The 25857-nt window shown below is 45.2% G+C and overlaps 1 protein-coding gene across 14 annotated transcripts in view; it reads right to left on the minus strand.

The window, feature by feature from the left end:
- The window catches only part of ROBO3 (roundabout guidance receptor 3), a 308273-nt gene that overhangs the window by 36333 nt on the left and 246083 nt on the right, over positions 1 to 25857 (minus strand). For 12 of the 14 annotated variants that reach the window (XM_048512415.1, XM_048512419.1, XM_048512417.1 and 9 more), the window contains 3 exons: positions 25613 to 25624; positions 16728 to 16852; positions 15141 to 15312 (listed from right to left, as the gene is read on the minus strand). In XM_048512415.1, the coding sequence (XP_048368372.1) occupies positions 15141 to 15312; positions 16728 to 16852; positions 25613 to 25624 (309 nt within the window). The remainder of the gene's footprint in view (positions 1 to 15140; positions 15313 to 16727; positions 16853 to 25612; positions 25625 to 25857) is intronic. The other 2 variants (XM_048512421.1, XM_048512407.1) reach the window with 1 other exon arrangement.

Here is a 25857-nt window from a genome sequence, read left to right on the forward strand (position 1 = left end):
TGCCTGATCCAAAGGGATGGAAAGAATTTCAGAGAGTGACAAAATTATGGGTAGGAGGTTTCACATCACGGTTAATATGGAACATGCAGAATATTCTCTATGAAAGAAGATCAGAGAATCGTTCGGTTACATGAAAAACCACTTGGTACCCTATGTAAAGACTCTGAGCCCTGATCTGGCTAGCCCTGCCTCATCAGATCTAGGAAGCTAAAGAGTCGGTCATAGCTAGTACCTAAATGGGAGGCCACCAAGGAATATCAAGGTTGCTATGTAGAAGCAGTAGAATATCAAGGTTGCTATGTAGAAGCAGTAAACCACCTCTGTTAGTCTCTTGCCTTGAAAACTCTACTGGGTTGCCGTAGGTCCGCAGCAACTCGATAGACCTTTAAATATACACAAACGCTTTGACCTTGATGGTCCAGACTAGACTAATCCTATCAGATCCTGTCTGCTAAGCAGGATCAACAATGGTTAGTCTTTAGATGGGAGACCTCCAAGCAAGTCCAGGGTTTCTAAGCACCTCTGAATGTCTTCAGCCTTAAAAACCATACGAGATTGGTTGTGCCTTAACAACACTTTCCACCACCAAGCAAAGAATGGAAGAAACACCTGATGGATTGGTCCAAATGTCCATTTAATCCGGCATTTTGTTTTCATCAGTGGCCATCCAGAGGTTTCTGTGCAACAGCCAGGCATGAATCACAGGTTCTTTTCAGCTCCCACCTGCGGAATGCCGGTTTTGGATTGGCATAGTGTTGCAGGTTTTTCCAAGCGGAAACAGCTCTAGGGAGTGCTATTTGCTCCATTCATGGAGCTCATCAATACATACACAGTACACCGTGATGCAAACACCAGCCCCTGTGCCCACTTGGGCTGATTTCAGTCAAGGAAAGGGTGCAGGGGGTGCAGTGAAAGGGTGCAGTATATGCCCCCTTTCTATTATTATTATTATTATTATTATTATTTATTCCACTTTTATACCGCCCAGAGGGCTCTATCTGAAATGCATCTTTGTAAGCCTGCAGAGCATACTTTTCCATGCAACTTAGGGATATCTCCAGGGAAAATTTGGCATGCAGTTGTGCCCTTTAAGTGCAAAACATGCCCATGTTAACCAGATCTTATCTGCAGGTGGGTGCGGAAGGCTGAAAGAAGCTCGGCTCTGAAAGAAGACAGTAAGCTCCTTTTTTGCTCGCATATTGAAAATTCTCGCTTTCGTTTCCCACTCTTGTCTACCTGCCTATCATTGCAAACAAAGAGAAGCCATTACACAGAAATTGCTTGTTATGAGAGGAAGACAGTTAAAGATTTCTTATTCAGAGATGAGGGGCCCGCGTGGAATTAATATGGCAGAAGACATCAATCATCAGCTACGGACTCAAGTATTATTTAACACAATAAGAGAAATGCGTATCGGTCCAGTGATACAAAACGTTGAGAAGTGACCTAGTAATGAGAAATCAATTTGGCTATTATTAAATACTTTACCTGCCATGCTGTTTACAGTTGAGGAATTTGCTTCACAAGCATACACACAAAAATTAAGAAGTGACATTAAAGAGCAGGTAGGAGATATGCAAATCATATGCAAATCATTTCTCCCCCTACACACACACACACAAGCACACACACCCCTCCAAGAAACACTACCCTCTTTGCTGTGTAATTTTCAAATATGCTTTATACACATTTTAAACTTACTACATGGTCAAACACTGCCAGGAACTATCAGACAGAGATTCCCTCTATGTCCCCACCCAGACTGAACCTAAATATGGTAAGAAAACAGATTACATGAGTTGCTCCATCCCCCCCCCCCGCCCCCAGTGAACTGAGTCCCCCAAATTTTCCCCCTAGTTCCCCCTCTCGGTGAAGTGAGGGCAGTAGACCAAGTGGAAGAACTAGATGCATCAATTCCTGTAAAGCACTAATGCACCCGCTCTAATAATTTTTCAACAAGCAAGCTTTTAAATTCATACTTCCATTCAAATGATGGCAGAACATTTCTGTGTTTTTTTTAAACAAAGAACTAGGAACAGCTGATCCCCGCCCCCCCAAGTCATATTCCTTCTGTCACACTCCTTCTGAACAGCTTTGCTCTTCCATCCCAGAGTCTTCCAGGTCATTTTTCAAGCTCACCACGTGATGTGTGTGATCCAGAACTACACTCTTAGAGCAAGCTGGGAAGTTCTAGGTCTCTCAATGTACAACATAGGCCTCTAAGCAAGGATCCAATGTGTTTCAGAAACTGTGATTTATGGCAAGATAACAAACCAGGGGTTTCTATTTTGCCCCCAGACTGATGTCCTGACAAACTGCAGGGTTTTTCTCCCCCTCAACTTGGCCAGGATTCCATCTTGGGAATCCTGTGATGATTTCTTACTTGTTTATTTAAAACAGTGTTTTCCTTTTGCAAACTTAGGTGAGGGGGTTGACCTATAGAGGAGGAGAATGATGTGGGGAAGGACATTTTTATCCTGTCATTGTCTCGTTGAAAAAAACCCCATCTCTGAATTGCTTTCCCCCCAATTATCTGCGTGTTTCCTTAGCTGTGGTTAAAGCAGCTTCAGAGTAATTTTTTCCAGTGGGAAAAAGGCGGGGCAAATTTTTTTTTGTCAAAGTTGCTATCCTCATGCTGCTCTGCTCCTTGCTGAAACAACCCTGACACCCAGATTTTCACAGGGGGGGAAAGTTTAACATAAAAAGGGTGAAGAAATCCTTACACGCAGTTGAGCCTTCAGTTCTGCAGGGAACGGGGAGAAGGAACAGGGGGCATGCACGCTCAAGGACTTCCTGTTAGGGACTGATGTCTGTAAAGAGGCTTTCAAGGGGTCAAAGCTAAATGAAGGAAGTTATTATTTAAAGTTACAAGGGCAAAAGCTTCCATTTTTTAAGAACAGCTGTTCCTATTCAAATTGTATGTTTCAGATGCTAATATGTCTAAAGAGAAATACAGACAGAGGTTTGGGCTTGGCAAAAGTGTTACAGATGTTTCTGTCAGCTGCAAGGAAATCTCTAATTTTTCCCATTAATTTTTGGAGCACAGTCAGGAAACATAGCAGCCTCGCTCACCCCAAAAGACCCCGATTAAGAAGAAATTTTCTGCTTCCAGCCATCTTTATTAAACCCCAGGGTCCATCACAGCAGGATCAGAGAACTGGCTGATGTTCTCCGGTTCATTCAAGGTCCAATAATCAAAGGAACTATATAAATGCTCACTTGGTGTGAAAACTGACATTGAGGGGTTATATTTGGCTTTTTATTAAGACTTATTGAAAACTGTTCACTGGTTTCACTTTGGAAAAAAGTTCTTTCATCTATCCCATGCAGTTGTTAAGAGTCCTTAAGAACTGGATCTTGGAATGTGTTCATCTTTACAGTGCCACTGACATCCTGTTTGAGTCCTCAGCACCCCTAGATGAGTTTCTCTACCTTCTGAGTTGATGTACCTTAGGAAATGGCCACTGTTCCATATATGATCATGTACAGCAGATATGTAAGGCAATGCAACACCTTGAAATTGTGTTCTTTTACTAGAGCAAGTCACAGCTTTCTCATTTGGACCATAAGGTCTAGTTGACTAAATGTTCCATTACAGCAAAGCAGAGGCCCTTTCCGCACGGGCCAATTATCCCGGGGTGGGCAGGTTTAAACCTGGTTTGGGTGGGAACTTTGCACGGTTCCTGCCCCTTAACTGGGTCAATCCCGCTTTAAATCACCCTAGATGAAATATTTGAGAATCGAACTATCTGAGAATCAAATATCCCGCCTTGGCTCCAGCAGGGGGGAGGGGGAGGGGGGGGCAGGTTGATGGTGGCTACCGTGCAGAAAAGGCCAGAGATATGATGTAGAATTAAATACAAATCTGTGGGACTGTCTTTCCTGAAATGCCTCTCAGAGAGCTTTACATTCATGAAATCTATCTGACTGTACTCAACCAGAGCCAAAGCTTTCTCAGTTCTGGCACTGGCCTGGTGGAACTTTCTCGCGAGTGAGACCTGGGCTCTGAAGGACTTCTGCAAGGCCTGTAAGACAGAGATGTTCCACCAGGCCTATGGTTGAAGACAACAACGGTTGTCATCTAGCTAGCTTTCTCTTCCCCTCCCCTATGGAAATGGTTTGTCCTTTCTCTTTGTTGGAGTGTTAGCTCTTCCCTTCCTGCTCTGTATCGCTGACTGTCTATACAACACATGTTTTAGGGCACCAACAGAATATTGTTTTGTATGATGGAAGCTGCTCGGAGCCCAGCTTGATCAGGAAAGGGTGGGGTGGAAATCTAAAAATAAACAAAGGTATAAATAGATCCCATGGTTGGCAAGACTGTCATCCATACGTCTGAACTAGCGGCAGTTGCATTAATGAAGACAATAGGCTGCATGTTCCACCACTTTGGTTGAGAAGAGCTCGCGCTTCTCTGGATGCTTGACGTTGGAGCCAGTTTGATTGCAGATCAATGACATTGATTAGATGCGCTGGAGGGGACTTGCTGTGACACTATGAGAAATGACACTAAATAACTGCCCTATTGAACGGAGGCAAACCCCAGAACACAGGCAGGCGGAGGAAAGGAAAATGGGGGGGGGGGGGGCAGGGCAGGATGGATTAAAAGGGCACTCCTGTCTTGAGACATTTCCAGAAACAGCCATTAATCAAGTGTGAAATATCATCACCCTTTCTTTAGCCAGCTAACCAACTACAGGCTCAGTTCAGACATAATGCAAAACCAGTTTCATTTAACTATGGTTAGCTTATGAAACCAGGATTCGTCTTGGAGACAATGACTCAGATCCTGTCTCATCTCAAGAAATGTTGGTACCTCTGCCCTGGTGAAGGATCTCTGTAGTGCAGAGCAACCCCTAGGACAATCACGCTAATCATAGTTTAATTAAACCATGGATTTGCATCATGGCTGAACCAAGCCATGGACTGCTGGTAAAGTGGGGACCCAGTCGTCGCTAGCAGCAGTTACAGAATCAATGCAATTCTCGCTCTCTTTCTAGCATGGCTCCATCAATTTACCCAGAGAATGATCTCAAGGCAAGTAATGCACATGTGTCACTGAAACTAAGGCCTCTTCCGCACATGCAGAATAATGCACTCTCAATCTACTTTCAATGCACTTTGCAGCTGGATTTTATTGTGCAGGACAGCAACATCTACTGGCAAACAATTGTGAAAGTGGTTGTGGTGGGTTTTCTGAGCTGTGTGGCTGTGGTCTGGTAGATCTTGTTCCTAACATTTCGCCTGCATCTGTGGTTGGCATCTTCAGAGGTGTATCACAGACGGAAGTCTGTTAGACACTGTGTCCAGTGAGAAGGGAAAGTTCGGCAATAAACTGTAAAAGTGCATTGAATGCATTATTCTGCATGTGCGGAAAGGTTGAGGCTGGGATTGCTGTGATCAGAAATCACAACACCCCCTCACCCCTTTTTTTAATAGCAGGCATATGGGAGAATGGTTCAAATCAGGGTGGGAGAAATCATTTTACATTTTTAAATATTTTACAAAAAACTGCTGAAATAAATATTTCATTGTTGTGACAGCAAATTAAGGAACATCAAAGGCCTAATCCCACCTCTAACTTTAGCATTCTATGCCATTACAAACACAAACGGTTCCTCAATGAATTGAACTGATTTTACATGTCATCCTTGAGACTTCTAAAGCGGTATGTTAATTTACACATAACTGCTATTTTCAAAATACTCAGATCCAGTCATTTACAGAGGGCGTTTCAGATTTCCACCCCGAAAGTGATATATCATCACGCTGCTGTTAATGAACTAACTATAATTTCTCCACCTGTGGCTAAGAAGCATTTTTTTTAGGTAACAGAGCAATATAGCTGTGAGATCTTGTGGCAAATTGTTCCCCCCACGCTCATAAACAGTATTCAGAATTCTTTGCCAGAAAGGCTAGATAACAGGACAGGTTCAGAGTATCGATATGAAATGAAGGAGCATCTCCAAGAAGTGCTACTAGATTCTGGATACATGCATACCAACTTAGAAGGGGTTAACTACCCATTAGCTTTTGCAAAATTTCTCTTTAAAGATGCTAAACTTAAGCTGATATGAAATATGGTGGGAGTGGTTTTAAATCTTTCCCCATACTGTTTTCCAGACCAGAAATGTCCTGGTGGAACTGCTATGCTTGAAGCAAACATACAGGCAGAATGCAGAGTGTCTTTATGTTTAACCCAAAGAGGCAAAACCAGCAGCACTGCAGGGCTGCTTGAGGTCTGGAAAAGGAACAGTGGAGGACATTTTATCAGTATGGTAGGTCTTAGCCATGATGGACACATGGAACCTCCATGTTCCAGTAAAGTGTACCAGGTTAGAAACAAAATATTAGGAGCTGGAGAGCAACAGTGGAAGCTGGGGACAACGGTTTTTGCATCCATGCTTTGCTTGTGGTCTTTCTAAAAGCATTTGGTTGGCTACTGAGGGAAAGAAACAGGTTGCTGAACGGAATGAAAGGTCAACAGCACCTTGAACAACATTTGTTTCAGTTGAGCTTCCCTCCTTCCCTCGCTGTTTCTGTAATTTTCTGTAAAAATTAGGAAAAGGGTTTTCTTTCTGCCCATTAGATTGGAAGAAGTCACCTCTGACTCATGAAAACACAATAGGATTGCCAGGTATCCTCTGCAATCAGGTGGGCGATGCAGGGAACTTTCAGGCACCAAACTGAAACCTAGGCCTGTGTTAATGGCAATGTGTTAACATCACTTGCAGGGCTCTCTGGTAATAACATAAATATATCACTGGTTATGTGGGGATGCTCCGGTATTTGGGCAAAAACTCTACACTAGAAATCATTTTTACCATAGAGTTTTTGCCCATTGCCCAAATAGCAGAGTGTCTCCAAATCACCAGAGATGTGATGTCACCAGAAGTGTGATATTGACATGTTGCCAGGGACAGAGGTCTAGGCCTCAGTTTGCCACTAAGTCTGCCAACCAGTTGAATGGTGCTGGGGGAATGGCCCCCAAAGCGGGGGATCTCCCACCCCAAGTGGAGGTCCAGCAACCCTAAAGCTCATACTGGAATACGTTGTTGTTAATCTTTAAGGTGATGTTGGATTTCTGGGGTTTTTTGCTACAATAGAGTAACACAGTCTCTGAACTTGACTGGGACTTTGGTCTGATTCAGCAGAACTCTTCTGACATTCTTATAAATTTGTTACACACATTCCTCAATTCCTGTCCCACCTGCAAACCCCCCCCCCCCCCCCCCCCCCCCAATGTAGGAGTCTGGGATGGCATTTCATGCAGTGTTGGGTTTTACGATCTTTTAATCCTCTTTATTGCTGGTTTTAGGTTTCCTTTTCAGAGGAAGCATTCCGTTTGATTAATTGTCTGGGATTGGGACATGTTTCTTTGGTAAATGGATATCTTTAGGAAGAGCTGAGTCTACATAAAAGCGTGCAGAGGAGTAAATCTTAAATACTCCTGCAGACAGATGCTTTATTTATCAGACATATATTTTAATGCTGCAGAAGAAATAAAGTTGATTATGAACAAACTCTAGTACAGTTTTAGCTGATTAACCAATTTTAATTGGTGAGATAAATTACAATCAGCAGGGCTGGGAATTAAGCGAATGCTTGTTGAAGAGGCTATTTTGGTTCCGGGGCGTAAGCAATTGAAGAAAAATTCTCAAAATATATGGCAGCTTTTAAAAAATGAATTGGAAGCTATACTATATTTAATTTTGCTAACATGCAGAGTTATTTCATCGATTAATCCATGAAAAGGGAAATGATTAATCAATTGTAATTTTTTACAATCGGTTGACAGCCATATCATACTTCATTATTTCATATTTGAATTTTTAGCATCCCTTTCTTTTTCAAGGCAACGCAGTAACTGGAAAACAACACTGCAATACCAGGCATGTATACTCAGAAGCAAATCCCACTCAGTTCAATGGGATTTACTCCCTAGTATGCATGCCGATTGCTGCCTTGATCTTATAAATGGAAATGTCAGAAATTCATCACCTAGAGCTGGAAAGGGACTTTCTAGGCCATCTGGTTGTCCCACCCCCCTGCTGCCCCCCCCAAGGCAGGAAATCCAAAGCTTGAGCATTCTGGACAGATGGCTGACCAGCCTCTGCCAGAAGACTTCCAGGGACACAGAGCCTTCACTTCAGAGGCCATCTCTGCTGTCAAAGCAGACTCCTGGGAAGTTTCTTCTACTGTTGAATTGAAATCTACCCCTCCTATGGTAACTTAAGCCCATCAGACCTACTCTTGCCTTTTTGGACACAGCAACCATTATTAGTACATTCCCCCAGCAATTAGTGTAGTGGTTGGAGTGTTTGACTAGGACCTGTGAGGCAGGAGCATAGCTAGGGAAAATGGAGCCTGGGGCAGACTCCTAGTTTTCCGCCCCCCCCATGGGCCCCTGCACTGCCCCATCTTCTGGCACCCTCCCCCCCCCCCCCCCCCGCACCCCACTTACTGTAGCCGGTAGTGGGGCCTGGAGGCAGTGCCGGACACTGGTGTCTGGCAGCAGCCTCTGCTGAACCTGTTTGGATGAGGCTGGCCTGGCAGCGGCCTCTGCCAGGCCTGGTGGGATGGGGCAAGGGGGAAAGGAGGAGGGGTGTGGGGTGCGATTTTCTGACTTCATGTGAGTCCAACAGTGTCTGCCCAGGGTGCTTGTCCCCACCGCACCCAGTGGTAGCTACGCCACTATTGTGAGGTCCAGGTTCAAATCCCCACTCTGGCATGGAAATTTGTTGGGTGACCTTGAGCCGTCACCTTCTCTCTCAGCCTAGCTACCTTACAGGGTTCTAGTGTGGATATAACATCGCATGGGGAATGATTTTGCAAGCAGTTTTGGATCCTCATGGGTGAGAAAACTGAGGTGTTAACATCTTAATAAAATAAAATTGACGAACATGAGAGAACTAGAAGGGGAGCTCCCAAGAGTTCTCAAATTATTCAAAAACTCTGAGCCCACCTTCCAAATTACTTGCTGGAAATCCCCCCCCCCCCTCAGCCATTGCTCCCCCTCCCCCTTGCTATTGGAAGCGGCTGCTAATCCTCTTTTGGGATTTTCCTGTTAATGGCAGGAATACACATGGAAAGAAGGAAAAGTCTGTATGCGTGTGTGTCCTCCCATTTCAGGTATGGTTGCCAGCCTCCAGGTTTACCCTGGAGGCTTCCTGATTTTATAGCTGATCTCCAGACTATAGAGCTTAGTTGCCCTGGAGAAAATGGCTGCCTTGGAGGGTGGACTCTATGACATTATGCCACGCTGACGTCCCTACCCTTCCCAAACCTTGCCCTCTCCAAACTCTATCCCTCCCCCAAAACTCCAGGTATTTCCTAACCCAGAGTTGGCAACCCTACTTCCAGGGGAGGGGCTGTGGCAGGTAGAGAGAGTGGGAAAGCTGTCTATGACATCGCCAAGACTCTATAGATGCTGGGAAATGTAATTTTCTGCAAAGATGCCCCATATCCAGCAGTTAGGACTGGGATCGCCCTCACCCTCCCTCCCTCCCGTGGCCCCTGTGAGGAGGGGAAGAAAAACGAAGATCCCTCTCTCTCCGCATCATCAACACGGTCACCTCTGCTAGACCCACAGCAGCAGCAGAGCAGAAAGAAGGGAGAGGGATGGAGGAGTTCTTCTTCAATTGAAATCCAAGTAGCGGAAGAACTCTGGGTCATATTGCTTGCATGCACAGCGAAAGCGAGCGTTATGGCTCAGGAGCCTGCAGAATACAAATTCACTGGAAATGTGACAGATGCTCCATTTCCCTTTACTATGAAAACACAGTAGCTTGACTAGACACCTGTTATCCCTTCCTGTTTCTTTCCCAAACTGAAGAAGGCAGGCAACATTTAGAAGGGTCAAGCCCTGCCCCAGACTGCATCACTTCCTGTTGCTTGTACCCTTCTGGCCCTGTTTCTAATATGTCAGCAATTTCACTTGGCAAAGGGAAAGCGCATCTGGCACTACATTATGGTGAATACCTAAGAGAGATGCCCTTCTAATCCGCCCCCCCCCCCCAAAAAAAAAACCAACCCAAAGAGATGGCCAAGATCCACCTCTGTCCAGCAACTCGGGGAGCTCTCAGGCCAGGGACGTTATTTACGGCCCTAATTACTCTCTATCGACTGGGAAGCAGCGCATGGACAAAGGGCGCTCGAGAGTTCACACACAATTGAATTTCCCAGTAACAATCAGCAGCGTAAACGCACACAAGAGGGAGGGAAGGGGGAGAAAAATCAATCAAAGCAAAGGAGCTGGCTTCAGACAGGAATCATCTGTCCCACCTGCCAAGCTTTCAGCCTGAGAGCGCCACCGCTCATCACTTGCACAGGAGACTGATCACCGGCATTTCCGCCCTTCCCGCCCCGCCAAATCTCCCATGCAGCACAGGGGGCTTGACATCATATTCGATGACATGTGGGAGGCACCTGCCCAATCAGACAGGTCTCAGCTGCTCTGAGAGACAAGGTGTACCGCAGTCCCCTCTTGCCAATACGGGAGTCGCCGACATACCCGGCTCCTTGTTAATGCTGCCACGGCAAGTTCGCGCGCTTGACGCGACACACAGACAAACACAAAAAGTGTCAATGGGTGACACACAAAAGAGCGGCACGTCTCCTCGGCTGTGCCAGAGGACTTTGGCGCGCGTTCCTTCTCTGTTGCCGTAGAAACCCAGCTGGTGATGCTGCGACTAAATGAGGATTTCAGGGTTACAACCTCCTTTGTCTTATTAATCTCTCCCGATTGTCTGCCACCAATGGATCAGGTGTTGTCATAAAAAAAGGGGGACTCTGTCAAGGGTAGAGGATTGCTCTCTGGGGAGAAGCTCCAGGGGAGGGAGATAAGACAGTACAAAGCCTTTCATTTCCAGGTCACTAGTTCAACAAGGTAAAGGTTCAACAGGGTCTTCTCAGAGCAAGAACCGCTACGGTGGGTGCTGGATCAGTTCAGAGGTTAACCAGGCTGGGCCAAGCCAGCGTCCTTCACAGATCCAGGTTCTTCAGACTGCAAAGGGTACAAATATTCTATTCTTTGCTGTATTGATACACCCAGATTGAGACTTGAACATCCACTCTACCATACCCCTTTGACTTTTCAAAGAGATGCTAGTCCTTTCTGTTGATCCACTGGATGCACAGAGAGAAGGCGGGACTGTCATCCACTATCCCTGCTCTCGAACTCCACACGCTCCGCTGAAGGTGGGAAAGAGCCCTGAAGAATACCAGTTGTATGCACATAGGATTTCTTTAATCAATGAACCCTACAAAAGGCAAGGATTGTGCGTTCAAAGCCCCTTCATGCTTGTAAACTTTGTTCAGTGGAATGTGTAGCAATGAAGAGCAGAAGCCAAAGGTGTGACTCCCTATCCCCACCCCTTCCATGTGGTCACAACGGTTGCCTGAGCAAGGGGTGTGTGTTTTTTCATGCATAACATGCCGTTACTTGTTTATGTGAAGTATTCTGTTCTTGGAATTGCCTGATGACCAACTATGTGGATAGCGAGTCCTGAACTAGAATATTCTTGTACACACGTTCGTAACACTCCTAGAAAAAAACCCTCACGGAATTATCGTGTGAGAACCAATGCTACCATTAAAACCAGCCTCTGCCTGCCCTCCCCCGCCCCCGTGTTTAAATTATAAGAGGTCATTATGAGAGATACTCAAATTAACCCTCCTAAAGGGCGAGTGATGTTCCGCTCTTTTCCAAGAAATGATCTAATCCCCTTTAAAGGAAAGTCAGTGACCAGGCGCAGCTACTACTGTGATAAAGTCTTCATGGCCTGAAGGTATACTTTTGGGGATCTTTGTTCTCGCAACTGTTGTCCACATTGAAACAGACCACCAGCTGAAGCTGATGCAACCAGTCTTTCAGATCAAAGGGTTCCGAGTTCAAGGCAGGGACATCTTTGTTCTTGCCATTACCAGCTGTGTCACCGCGGCTCAAGTCAATCAGGAGGCACCACAGTGTGCAACTGATTGCTTCTTGCACTTGCGCAACGCAACGCTGCATGGATTTTGTACAGAACTGGGCTTCTGAGCAAAGAATGCTCAGACAATACAAGAGAGTACATCTAATGGTCCTGGATGTGATTTGAAACATTGGTTCAGTTTCCAAGGTGTGATTTACCAGGGAAGACAAGGAAAAAATGCCCACCCCACCCCCCCATACATGTAACTTGACGATAGTTCATTAAAGAATCACTTGTTTTGACAAAGTACAGCTTGCGTGCAAGAGTGGGTGGTGGGAAAGGGGGTGGGCGGAGAATCTTTGAACAAGTCCAACAATGGGGGGGAGGGGGAGGGAGAGAAGACCAAACCAGCTCAGCTTTTCATTCTATCTTGCTCTCCCACACAGTAGTTCTGCTTCCAGCCATAAAGAGGAAAGAGTCTCTGAACCAGACTAGACCCTTTTTGTGTTGATGTTTTTTCTGGCTTCTGAAGATTGCCAAGGAAACAAGTATGAAATGAAACCAGCAGCAGGAAGCCAAAGAAGAAACGACACCCAAGAAAGATTCCTCTCTGATTGTGGCTGAACACTAACAAAGTCCACCAACTAACAACCCATCAAAGCAATCACTGTGAGCAGGAACCTACAAAACTGAGAGACAGCTGCCCCCTTCTCCAGTTTATGGAAATTCCTGCACTTCTTTGAAGTTCTGCAAGGAAATAAATTATGGAGGAAACACAATCTAGAATGGTACCAAAAGGAACTTGAGTCCTCACATGAATCAGGACACCCTCCAGCCATGTTGAGTTAAAGAACACTTGACCATACTACAGAAGAGAAACCAGAAGATGTAGCAAAATAGACTAAGCCAGAACCCAAGGATGGTGGGGGAGAAGGGGATGAGCACCCACATCTTTGTGTTCAGAAAGGAATAGTGCACGTTGCAAATCCCTACAGGCCTGGTTCAGACAGCAAAAAAATCAAAGTGTATTTTAACTGCAATTAGTTGGTGAAACCTGGATGCAGCTCACAGATGATCATTCAACTCCTGGTGTGGCTTGAAAGCGACTAGTTTCAAAACTCTTCCACTTAGCCATTATCCCAACCTAAGCCATTATCCTTGCAATGGGAAAGAAGCCAGAATGGCTGAATTCATATATCATGAATAGCTAAGACCAAGGCTGCTTCCACATAGAGGTTTAGCTCTGGTTTTTAAAAAGGCATTATGTGCAATTGACACATAGTCACAGTGTCATCGCTCTACTAGTTCCTCTCAATTCCCAGCTTTCATTGTTGTTTTTTAAAAAAGGGGGAGATATGCATTTTCCCTCATATCTCTATAACAAAAGAAGCTGGAAACATGTAGTTGAGAAATCAGCCTCACACCATGGCTTCAGATCCTGCTTTTCTTAGGAAGTGGACTGGCCTCTATCTAGACCAGGGGTAGGGAACCTGCGGCTCTCCAGATGTTCAGGAACTACAATTCCCATCAGCCTCTGTCAGCATGGCCAATTGGCCATGCTGGTAGGGGCTGATGGGAATTGTAGTTCCTGAACATCTGGAGAGCCACAGGTTCCCTACCCCTGAATTCTAGACCAAGAGTCCTCAACCATTTTGAGCTTTCAGGCACCTCTGGAATTTTGAAACAGGGTGGTAAGCACTACAAGAGATGGAAACAAAACCAAAATGGCTGCTGAAGAGGTAGAACCAAACACAATACTGCTTGTCTTGCTTTGGAAAAGAATTGAAGAAGGGGAATACAAACAAATGAAGGAAAGTCTGAAGGGGGAATGAAACCACAAGCCTTCGTTCTTACCAATCCTCCTGATCCATCAGTGGCTGCAGCCACAGTTGCAGCCAAGAAAATGTAATAAGGGCAACCAACCACAGCCTCGTCTTACAACCTGCCTACTTTCTGGAAAGCTTGTAGGGTCACAGGGGAAACAATGGTGGGTATCACACTGGGGAACTCTGGCACAGATGATCACATTAACTATTGTCATATTAATTAAATCATGGTGTCTTGTGATGGCTGAACCAAGCCATAGTCTAATTAAGACTACTTCAGAAATGGAACTGTGCTGATGTACTGGATCAAATGTAGGATAGAGGTCTGTGTCCCAGACCCACAGAACCTTTCTTTGGGTCCTACCTGTGGCCACTTCTACAAAATTTCTTTGCTGTTTGTTTTGCTCATCTTGCTGTTTTCTTCATTTCAAGGCTGTTTAATCTTCACTCATGCACAGCTTAGACAGTTGCACCTTGTGTACCTGATCCCTACTGCCTATTTGTCTGGGCAGAAAGATATTTATGTTACCACCTGCAGCGACCAAAGTCTCCTGGGACTCCCAAGCCTCATGTGGGAGATTAATCTTTGGGATTTGTAGGCAACAGGGGTTAAGGATGTTTCCCTTTCCCCCCTTTCTCTTCTCAGTTATTAGTTTCCCAGATACAATTCAAAACAAAGTGAGACAACTCTATTTTAAAAGACCATTTTGGAATTCTGCCAAGTTATTTATTTTGGAGGAGTATTTTTGAGTTGAGGTTGTAGGTCCTATTCACTGTGACTTTTTGGGGTTTTTTTAACATTTGGTTAGTTATGAAACCAAGATGTTTATCTGAATAAAGCAATGGCAGTGACAGTATTTTTGCAATAGTCTAGTAGTTGGGAATGGCTGAACAGGCAAAACCAACACAAGGAGGAGGAGAGGGGAGAGAGAAGAGAAAGGAAGGTTGGGATCCTAACAGTTCTTTCTAATTTCCCAGATGATGGTCTGCAAGATCCATGGAATTGAGCCTCCACGCTGACCATCTACAAAATGGGCTCAATAGTGGTCATTATACCCCACCCAACACAAACTAATGACACATTCCCCCCTCATTTACAGTGGAAAGCACATCTGCTACCTGCAGAGACCAAAGTGAAATGGGATCTTGGGATTGTTGTATTGTAGAATCACAAGGAGAGGAGACAGTGCAGTTCTATGCACAGTTCTACCTTCCTAAATCCACCCAACTGCCCTGAGAGAAACCTTGGGATTCTGTACTTTATTTAAAAATCAGGATATAAATCCCCACGCGGAGTTTTTTGGGGCATTTCGTTGGCATGACTGAGGGCTGACATGTCATCAGCCTTTGCTCCGGCCTGCTCTAGATTTGATTGTGAAAAATTGCTCAGTTGAGAACTCACCATCTTCCACCTCCAGGAGAGCTTTGGCCAGGATGCTTCCAGCCACGCTGATGGCCTGGCACATGTAGTATCCCGAGTCAGAAGTCTGCACATCCATGATGGTCATCTCGCCGCTTGGAGAGACAGAAAAACGCCCCATGGCTTGAGGAGGCTGGCTGGGGAAAAGCAGGATCTGACCAAAAGGAAAGAGAAATGAATTCCTAGCCATAGCACGCTCAGAAGAATATTGGCCGGGCGGGGATATTTATTTGTTATTTATTTGCAATACCTTTTATATACCCCACTGTAACTTTAAAAAGCTTTCAAGGCAATTTATGGCATGAGATTAAAAGCAGTAAAACAGATTAAAACAACATCTCAGCCTATAAAACAGCAACAAACAAGCAATCAATACTGCATTTACAATATGGCCTGCAGTGCCATCCAAGTCCCGACTACAACAGCTGTTTTCTAGAATGCCTTCCTTCTCAGGCACACAGGAGCCATTTTTTAAATCAGGACTGAGGCTGGATCTCAGTGGGAGAACCTCTGCTTTGCAGGAAGAAGGTCCCAGATTCAACCATGGCATCTCCAGTGGAAAGGCTCAGACAACAAGTGATGTGAAAGACTCTGTCCTGAGTCCCTGGACAACCGATACCAATTAGAGTAGATAATAGTGTCCTTGATAGACCAATTGTCTGAGTCAGTACAAGGCAGTTTCATGTATTTCTCATACTTGTACAGTTTCCATGTGCACAGCACAGGTACTGTCAGGAGGCCCTTTCAAACCTCAGTCATTGAGGGAGGAGAGCTTGACCTGACACTCATCCCGCTGTGGGAATTTCAGACAGGACACTACATATTTCCCAAACAGATGTCAAAACAAGCAACATGAGATGATTTGGGTTGTGAGTTTCCAGATTCCGTGGGTGGGAAGGGTGGGAAAACTCCCAACAGGATGTTACAAGGTCAGCATCACTAAACATTATCAAGTTGGGGGGGGGGGGACATGGAGAAAACGTGAGATGGGAATGCTGGCTTTGCTGGCATCTCCCCAGTGGCCATGATATCTGCTCCTGTTCTGATTAGTTATCCATATTATAACATAGGCCCTTAAAGCAAGCTTGCCCTTGAGAATTTCATATCTCTCATTCCCACCCTCAAGTAGACTCCAACTGATAAGTTCAATTCAGTGTATAACACTACAAGTCTCGGATCTGTTACCCGTGGCCTTCTAAAGCCAAACGAAATGGAGGGAGCCCTATGGAAGCTGAAATAATGTTCTTCTCTTCATCAAACACTGCTATGATCCACAGCTGACACAAGAACAAAGTCCTCCATCATCCTAAAAAGGTAACCATTGGCTGCAATCACGTTGCTAGCACCTTCCATGGGTTTTCATTACTGAAGGTATACCAGGTGAGAATCACACTAAGGCCAGCCTAAGAGGATTATGTTTGCTTAGCAAAGAGACTCCACCATTCAGTACCCTTCCTGCACTACACAGTTTTACTTCAAGAACCTACAGTTTTACCTCAGTTTTACTGTCTGGTTCAGTGCATACAAAAGCACACAAGACAAGAAGCAAAAGGATAATGGCAGACCTACCTGGCTCCCTTCCTTCTGCCAGAAGACGGCTGGTGGTGGGTTTCCTTTGGTCTCGCACTGAAATGTCACAGTGCGGCCTTGTGTTACAATCTGGTCTCGAGGCCGGGTCACTAACTGAGGAGGAACTGAAAAGAAAAACAAGAGATGAACAAGTACAACCCTTTGATACAACCATCTTTTGCAGGATATCTGAAGTTCAAGGGGTTGAGGTGAGGAACAGCGGTGTGGTGGAAAAGCAGATGTACGGGACATGCCTTCCAAAATGTTCCCATGGAAACGCTGATTTGGAATGCATTAATTGTCTTTCTGTGATTTCTTCTTTACCCCTGCAGTGATCAGAGTTTGATCGGACTGTGTGTGAAGACACTGGTCCCACACTGCTAGCTGTTGCGGCAAGGGCACACATTGTGGCCCCAGATGGAATCAGTTTTAGAGTATAGAAGAACACTGGAGGGGAGCACTTCCCGTACACAAGTGAATGAGCACATGTTTTCCATGCACGATGCACGCTCATATATTTACAGGGCTTTTTGCAGACATACGTAGGAGAACTTCCACCCTGTTTAATCTGAAAGTTTACAAGCTCCTCCGCCAAGAACACTGGCAAAAAAAGTGCTGAATTGACTTTCAATATCTCAACCAATCTGCCCTAACTAAGGCTGCAGAGAAAGCAGAGAAACATTTCCAGGAGATGCACTGGATTGATTAAAATCCAAATCGATTAAAAAAAACCCCACTGGGTCTCTTGATATGGGCCCGGGAAGGAGGGCTTTGCTGCAAGGGACCCGGACGTGTTTGTTCTGACCCCCCTCTGTCCCAGATCTGCCTCCTTTCCAGCCAAAACACCTGCTGTCATAGCACGGGCTCCCAAGGGTACAATCCAGAAGATTTTAAACAATAACAGCTAGAGGCTTTTACAAGGGAGGAGATAAAAGAATCGAACAGTTCACAGTGTCGGGTGTGTGCGGGCCATAATGTTGGGGTGGAAATCAAACATGTTAATATGCTTCCAGACAGCTCCGGGTTTAAAATAATAATAATAAAAATAAAACGCCAGCCTATAAATACATGCAAAAGAGATACTCTCGAAATGGAAGAAGGCACCGAGCGAGGCAGAGGAAGACAGGGAGGGAATAACTCCTTTAAATCAGCCACCCAGCCATAAATTACCCAGCAGATTTAAATTCCTCCCAAAGCACCTCTGGCTGGTTTTAGAACCTTTTCTCTGCTCTCAATGCAAGACAAATGACACTGGGTTTTACAAATGCAAATTTGCCCGCCTTATCTCCTCTGGGCCCTCCTCGCCTTCCCCGCCACCTAAAGAAGGAGGGAGAGACAATGCACATCTTTCTTGTGGAGCTGTAAAGTATTTATGGGGCACCAGGCACTATAAAAAAAAGGATCTTCAGGTGTACCATTGTGATGCCGATCACTACAAGGCTGACTTTAATGAGGTTATGGATTGCTGGGTTACTCGCATTCTAATGGCGAGGGGCGCTGCCTGTAGAGGGGGGGGGATGCTTGTTAAACTAGCTCTTTCCCCAGAAACTAAATCTCCTCTAGTGGAATGGAAAGCAAAGCCTGCTTATCTTTAATTGTTATTGATCAGTAAGAAATTGGGAAAATAATCTGCACAGACATGCATTGGAATCAGAGTTAAATCCCACTGCCTGGGGTGGCTTCCAGTATGAGTTTCTGGGCTGCTCAGTTCGGAAATCTTTGCACTGTTCTTGGAACGGGCATGCTGAGAGGTTCAAACAACAGGTACTTAAAGGAAAGGGAAGCTGGGAATTTTATGATACACAGAAAAACACTCATCTTTTTATAGAATCATAGAGTTGGAAGAGACCCCAAGGGCCATCAAGTCCAACCCCTGCAATGCAGAAACACGCAATCAAAGCACTCCTGACAGATGGCCATCCAGCCTCTGCTTAAAAACCCCCAGTCTCTGTTTAAAAAGCTCAACACAGCCAGAGTGGTTGCCTGCAAAATATTTACCAGGAGAGGATCTGATTCTGCCAGTGGTCCATCCATGAACATCATACTTGGTGCATCTATGCTTGTCTAGCCTGCTAAAAACAGCTCTAGTATTGGCTGCTCTCCAGTTGAACAATGTTCTACAGAATAAAGTTCCGCCCATTTTAGCTCCATACTACTTTCATTAGGTCAAATCTGTCAAAAGGAGACAACCTCGTTGACTTGGCAGACTGGAAAAACCATGCCCTTCTTCCCAATATCAGCAGACCTATCCCTTTATGAAAGTCAATCTCTGGCATGGTGGGATGGGCGTCATCTCTACCCAGTTCCGAGAAGTAAAGGAGACAAAACCAATGGCATCCACAGGCTGTAAACTCCACCGAACCGTTAGAAAAGACAGGAATGTGAAGCAGTTTATTATTCTGTTCAACTGATCCCCTCCAGGGAACACTTCCCACTTTCTTTCATCCTTTAGAAGGTGCAAAGGTGACGAGCAGGAAAAGTTGCCAAGCTTACGTGAGAGAGACATAACTGGGCAACTGCACTGTTTGAAGGAACGCAGACTACTTGTTATTCTGCTACCCTCTCAAGAAACAGAGAGAGAAAGCCACCCACTATGTCTTGAAGATGCCTCTCAGTGTCCTTTCACGCATTACATGCTGTAGCAACAAACCCAGGTCTGTGACCGAGTAAACCCTCCTTAGGGAGTTGCGGGCAAACACAAATTCCTGATAAGTATGGCACATGTTTCTAGGTATGGATTTGACCCAGTCACACTTAAATAATCTGCCACTCTGACAGAACATAGTGAGTGAAACTGAATGAACTTAAATGTTTTTTTGGGGGTACATTTACATACAAGAATCCTAAACGGCCTGGGACCAGACTACCTGTGTGAGTGCCCTCTGCCATATTTGAAGGACAGAATAGAAATTGACTAAATAAATACCCAGCTTTTCTCCCACATGGGACCCAAGGCGGCTCACAGCATTGTTCTCATCTAATTTTTTCTCAAAATAACAGCTTTGTGAGCTAGGTTTGGTTGCCAAGACAGAGTGACTGGTGCACTCTCTATGTGCTCCCTATGCTCCACTCCCCAAATCTTCAGGTATTTCCCAAACCAGAGCTGGCAACCCTATCTGTGAAGGGGGCTATGCCAACAGTAGGGACTAGTGCCAGCTCACCCAGTGAATTTCATGAATGAGCAGAGACTGAAATCTGGGACATCCCATTCTAACCACCAAAGCTCACCAACTATTCACAGAATCATAGAGTTGGAAGAGACCACAAGGGTCATTCACTCCAACCCCCTGCCATGCAGGAACACACAATCAAAGCACCCATGATAGGTGGCCATCCAGCCTCTGTTCATATGGTGGCCATATGATAGGTGGCCATATGATAGGTGGCCATCCAGCCTCTGTTCATATACTTTGAGTCCATTACTTCTTGTCCTAGATTCTGGAGCAGCAGAAACCAAGCTTGCTCCCTCTTTAACACAACATCCCTTAAAATATTTAAACATGACTATCATATCAGCCCCTAACCTTCTCTTCTCCAGACTAAACATACTTGGCTCCCTAAGTTGCTCCTCATAGGATATGGAATCAAGATCCTTCACCATTTTGGTTCCCCTTCCTGGACCCATTCCAGCTTGCCAATATCCTCCTTGAACTGTGGTGCCCAGAACTGGACTCAGTATTCCAGGTGAGGTCTGACCAATGCAGAATAGAGTGGTACTATTCCATCCCTTGATCTAGATACTATTCTCCTGCTGATGAAGTCCAGAATGGCATTGGCTTTTTTGACTGCCACATCACACTGCTGTCTCATGTTCAGTTTGTGGTCTACTAAGACTCCCAGATCCCTTCCACATGCACTGTTGTCAAGCCAGGTGTCACGCATCCTATATCTAGGATATATGTCACCCATCCTATATCATTTCATTTTTTTCTGCCTATGTGTAGTATCTTACATTTATCTCTGTTAAAATTAATTTTGTTAGTTTTGGCCCAGCTCTCTAATCTGCGTCTCCCAGGACCACAGCTTGGTTCAGCAATGCAGGTGGTGGCAGGCCGTTCCAGGATGGTTCGTTCTGCCACTGCTGCAGTTCTGACATCAGCTGCCTGAGGCTGATTTTGCAGGGAGGGCTTTACTCTAATGCGGGCCTGGATTGAAGTCAAGTCACCTCCGACCTTCCGGAGCAACAGCCTGCTGTCCTGGTGTTGCCACCTGCTCTGTAATCAAATAAAAATGTAAATGGCAGGGGAGGAGAGGGGAAAGAGGGCAGCCTGTTTGTAGCAGCTCCTTGGTTAATGATTGCTGGGAAAGCCCCTTTGCAGATCACACACCCACTCCCCACTTCAAAAAGAAGAGAGGTCTGGATGATGGAAGGGATATTGTGACTCAGGAAATTCATTACCCCGCCCCCCCATGCCTCACCCTCTGTGCTTTCCCACTTCAAAGGAGATGATAAAACACGGGCAAGAATGACCTTGGGCGCCTGAGGAGGAAACGGTTCCTGCTGCCCACAAATCCAGCTTGCAGATAAGAATATGATGGCGGACCCCAGGCAGGAAATTGGAGCAGATCGCTGGCTGGTCTGCAAAGAAAACGACCAGGGAAGCCAGCCTCCCCTATCACCCGGCATCTCTCATTCACCTCTGGGCTTTTATCTTCAGTGCTACAAGAAGAGCAGGGCGACTTTGTGGAGAGGTGATTTATTAGCCACATGATAAGCTCTGGATGGGAAAAGAGTCCTGCCAAGACTCCCGCAATTGTGTGAAAGAGTCATGCCAAGAAAATGCAGCTCCCCTCCCAGATTGCTAGGATGTATCAACCGCAGGCTTGTGGAGGACTCATAAACTTAACTCAAAGGATAAACATTTGTTTGAATGCAAACACAAAGCCACCATGCAAAAGCTGGCAAATACACACGCATGCATGTTTACAAAAAACCCCAGACAAGACAAAACATTGCTGCCAAGTACTTAAGATATCGTCTAAATCATCAATATATTTAATTCTCCACATGGCCAAATTTATGGACGTTAAATCTAAAGACCAGAGTCATGAATAGATGTTTCTACAAACCTGAAAAAGGTTCAGGTTTGCAAAACATTCTGGCATCTTAAAAAATACATTGGGAAGTTAACTCCCCACCACCACCACCAAAAAACTAAAAGAAGCAGCAATTGTAGCTTTAAGAAATTAATACATCTTCAATGGCCACTGAGAGGTTGATAGGCAACCACATCAGTATTACAAGCACTAAAGCCTCACTTTCTGTCAGTAGAAGTGTGTGTGGTGGGGGGGGGGGCAGGAGTTTGGCCTTTTCCAGGGATGTTTAGACCTTCAGTGGAGGACTTATCAGGGCCAGGTCTCCCAGCAACTATCAGGTGACATGATCCCATGTGACTTGCGTGATTCCCCAATGACTGGCTACTTGCAACTAGGGCAAAAAAAAGGTCAGTGGTTTAAAAACCCAGAAATTTTCTAAAAACCTGAAAAAAGCCAATACTCTATATCGACTTTTCAGGGTTTCTAAAAATTTGGAAATGGAGTTTTGGGGATGGAGCCAGCAGTATACAGCTGGACCTGGTCCGAGTGAACCTAAAGATCGATGCTGGGCTCTGCCTGGCTGAGTTCAATTTTAAATTGCAGGCTCCAAAAAGCTCACAATTAAAAGCTGGACCTGGCTAGGCCGAGCCCAGTATCAATCTGCAAGCCCCACCCTGAGTGAGATGTGCAATTGAATGCTGGGCTCAGCCGGGAGGATAAAATGGAGAGGGCAATGCTGTAAACTGCTTTGGGTCCCCATTGTGGAGAAGAGAAGAAGGATAAATAAAGTGAAAACAATAAACATAGCTGAAGATAAGCCCAGCTTCTATATGGGATCATGACTGGGCCACCATTAACTTTCTTTGCTCCATTTGAGCGAGTTCAGTCAAAATTTCTGACAGTTGCGCTTCAACTGCCTCGATGCATCTGAAATGATATGCTATGCCTGGAGACTGGCATGGTTAACATAGAGGTCGGGTCATGCCCAGCTTCTATCAATGTTTGGCTTCAGTTAAACTATAATTCTTAAGGCCTAACCCTCCTTTCAGATAACTTTCAATCTATGTGGCTAAGAGCAGTTAAAGGAGGGAAAGAGGAATTATTGTCGGGATGGGGATATAGGGGAAAGAGAAGAGACCCTGCTAGTTCTGGTGGGTTGCCTACCACACAACCAAGCCTGGTCCAGAAGCTGGGACAATGCAAGTTGGCCATAGCTTTTCCAGGGGTTGCCAGGGGGAGAGAAACGAAATGGTGTGGGGGAAGGGTATACATGGCCCAACCTGGTATGCGATTGGGCACAGTCTGCTAACTGGCACCACAACTGAGCCACAGTTTTCCTATGTACAGTCTACCAGGGGAGGGAAAGAGAGAAAGCTGCAGGCAGGGGCAGATAATTTGGCTAGTGGGCAGGAAGAAGAGAAGGAAGCAAGAAAAAGGGAGAGACTAGGGGGGTTTTCAAAGGAAAAAAGAAATTGTGGGAGAGGGGAAAATGAGAAGACCTACACAAGTCTTTCAAGGTTCAGATTGTTATATTTTCTTTGAGTCCTCCCTGGAACCTAGAGATTAGATGTGTCACCTACCCTACAGTTCCATGCTTGGAACCCAGTTCCCAGGCCCGCAGAGTCCAGTATTGATCATGGCCATGAAGTATGGGCGAAGGAGCGTAAGCCTGCTCTAAGGCTGTTCTGTTGGATCGAGTGGGCCACTATTAGGGAAACCTAATATGTTCTGCTGGGCTGAACTGAAGTTTGCAGACCTGGGGAGACCAAAGTATGCCACAGTGGTTCTAGGTCTTAAGCTGGTGGTTTTAGGTCTTAAGCTGCCTTTCCCCACATGCCACATTCCTGATCCCAATTTATTTCCAAGCACAAACCTCAGACTTTGATTTTTGGCTGGTGTAAAAAATCTAATTCAGGTATAAATTCTGGGTGCCGCTGGAAAGTTTAACAAGGGGAAATTTGTTTGGAACCCTGCATGTTGAGGACTTGAAACTATTTGATTTTGAAAATCTAGCAATCTCTATGGACTCGGAGGGTCTCACCAGAGAACTAGCCAGCATTAAACCAGGACGTCAGCATTCAGACAATACGCAGTGCCACAGTTAAGGCTAATTGTGATTGGTAAGCCAGATTCAGATCCAGGTTTGGTGGACCTCAGTTGAACGCAGGTAATGGAGTTGTCTGCATTCAGTCACACCAGGGATCCCCAACCCTTTTGACCCAATGGGTACATTAAGAATGCTGACATGGCTTGATGGGCACAACAACAAAATGCATGCCACAGGAGGTGGAGCCAGCCCCAAAATGACTGTCACAACTTAACTTCAGTAACACAGCGTAAACCCATAGTGCTGTGGAAGCAGCTGCTACCAAAGCAGCATTTTTAAAAGGCTGCACAGCCATTCAAGTCTCCTGTACTCAATCCAAAGCCTTGCAAGGTAAAAGCCCTATCTGGTCCCACCCACTTCCTAAAAACACTTGGCAAGTGCTAGAAGAAGTGATGGCAGGTACCATGGTGCCAAGGGACCCCTGGATCACACCAACCATAATTAGCTTAATGAAACCAAAGTTTTCTGTGACGCCTCAATTGAACCAACATTTCCATGAAGCTTTTGAAACAGCCACTTTTTATATATATTAGAGGGCAGACCACCCAATTCAAAGTTTGGTGAAAACAAAAACATATTATTCACAAACAAGGAAGGGAAGCCACTGGAAAAACCTGTGCTCCAAACCACCGCAGGAAAAATTCTCCCCTACATGGGCTTTCTTACCATTGATCAAGAACCCATGCAGAATGTGGAAGAAGAAAAGGAGGAGGAGTTTGGATTTATACCCCACCTTTCTCTCCTGTAAGGAGTCTCAAAGTGGTTTACATGCTCCTTTCCCTTCCTCTCCCAATAACAGGCATCTTGGCAGAGAGAGCTCCAAAGAACTATGACTAGTCGAAAATCACCCATCAGGCTTCATGTGTAGGAACAGGGGAACAAATCCAGTTCCCCAGAAAAGAGTCCTCTGCTCAGATGCAGGAGTAGGGAATTAAACCTGGTTCTGCAGATTAGAAGCCACTGCTTTTAGCCACTATACCATGCTGGCTTCATGGTGCAGGTAAACGTTATAAATTAACATGGACATTTGATACTCTTGAGCACACAAAACAGAAATGTGTGGGGGAGATGGCAAGGCAACTATAACTCTATGCAGCCTTCATAAAAATAAAATTCAAATTACTTTGGATTATAGAATTCAACAGAATTAAGGGATCAATCAGGCCTCTGATCTCAATTTTAGAAAATCAGTCTCAGGTTGTACCCATATAGAAGAGAAGAAGAGTTTGGATTTATATCCCCCCCTTTCTCTCCTGTAGGAGACTCAAAGGGGCTTACAATCTCCTTGCCCTTCCCCCCTCACAACAAACACCCTGTGAGGTAGGTGGGGCTGAGAGAGCTCCGAGAAGCTGTGACTAGCCCAAGGTCACCCAGCTGGCGTGTGTGGGAGTGTACAGGCTAATCTGAATTCCCCAGATAAGCCTCCACAGCTCAGGTGGCAGAGCGGAGAATCAAACCCACTTCCTCCAGATTAGATATACGAGCTCTTAACCTCCTATGCCACTGCTGCTACCACATTCTCGTTTTGTTGTAAGATCTAGACAGCCACACTCAGTTGTGTTTTGATGGGGGAGCATTAATACATGATATCCACATCCTTTCTTATATAAAATAAAACCTGCTCCCACGGTCGCTTTTGAAGGAAAAGGAAAAAAAGCCACATGCACCAAACTGACCAATGGACACCAACCCTCAGCCTTCCCAGCATGCAGCAGTGTTATGAGATGAAATGAATACTTACGGAATGGGCCAACTGGAACAAAGTGAACATATGAAAAAAAGCAAAACAAAAACACAAAAGTATGAGATGAGTTGGATTCAAATTAAGCGGGCATGAATGTTTAAAGCGTCAATAAAGAGGTTTAGAATTAAGAGCTTCAGAGGTCACATCTAAGAGGGTCTATCTGCCAAATCCATGAGGTGTGCAGATGCATATGGTTTACCCTCCCAGAAGACTTGCTAAAACTGGAGAATCCTTAATAAGGA

The sequence above is a fragment of the Sphaerodactylus townsendi genome, linkage group LG12 (genome assembly GCF_021028975.2).
Source record: "Sphaerodactylus townsendi isolate TG3544 linkage group LG12, MPM_Stown_v2.3, whole genome shotgun sequence".
Lineage (NCBI taxonomy): Eukaryota > Metazoa > Chordata > Lepidosauria > Squamata > Sphaerodactylidae > Sphaerodactylus > Sphaerodactylus townsendi.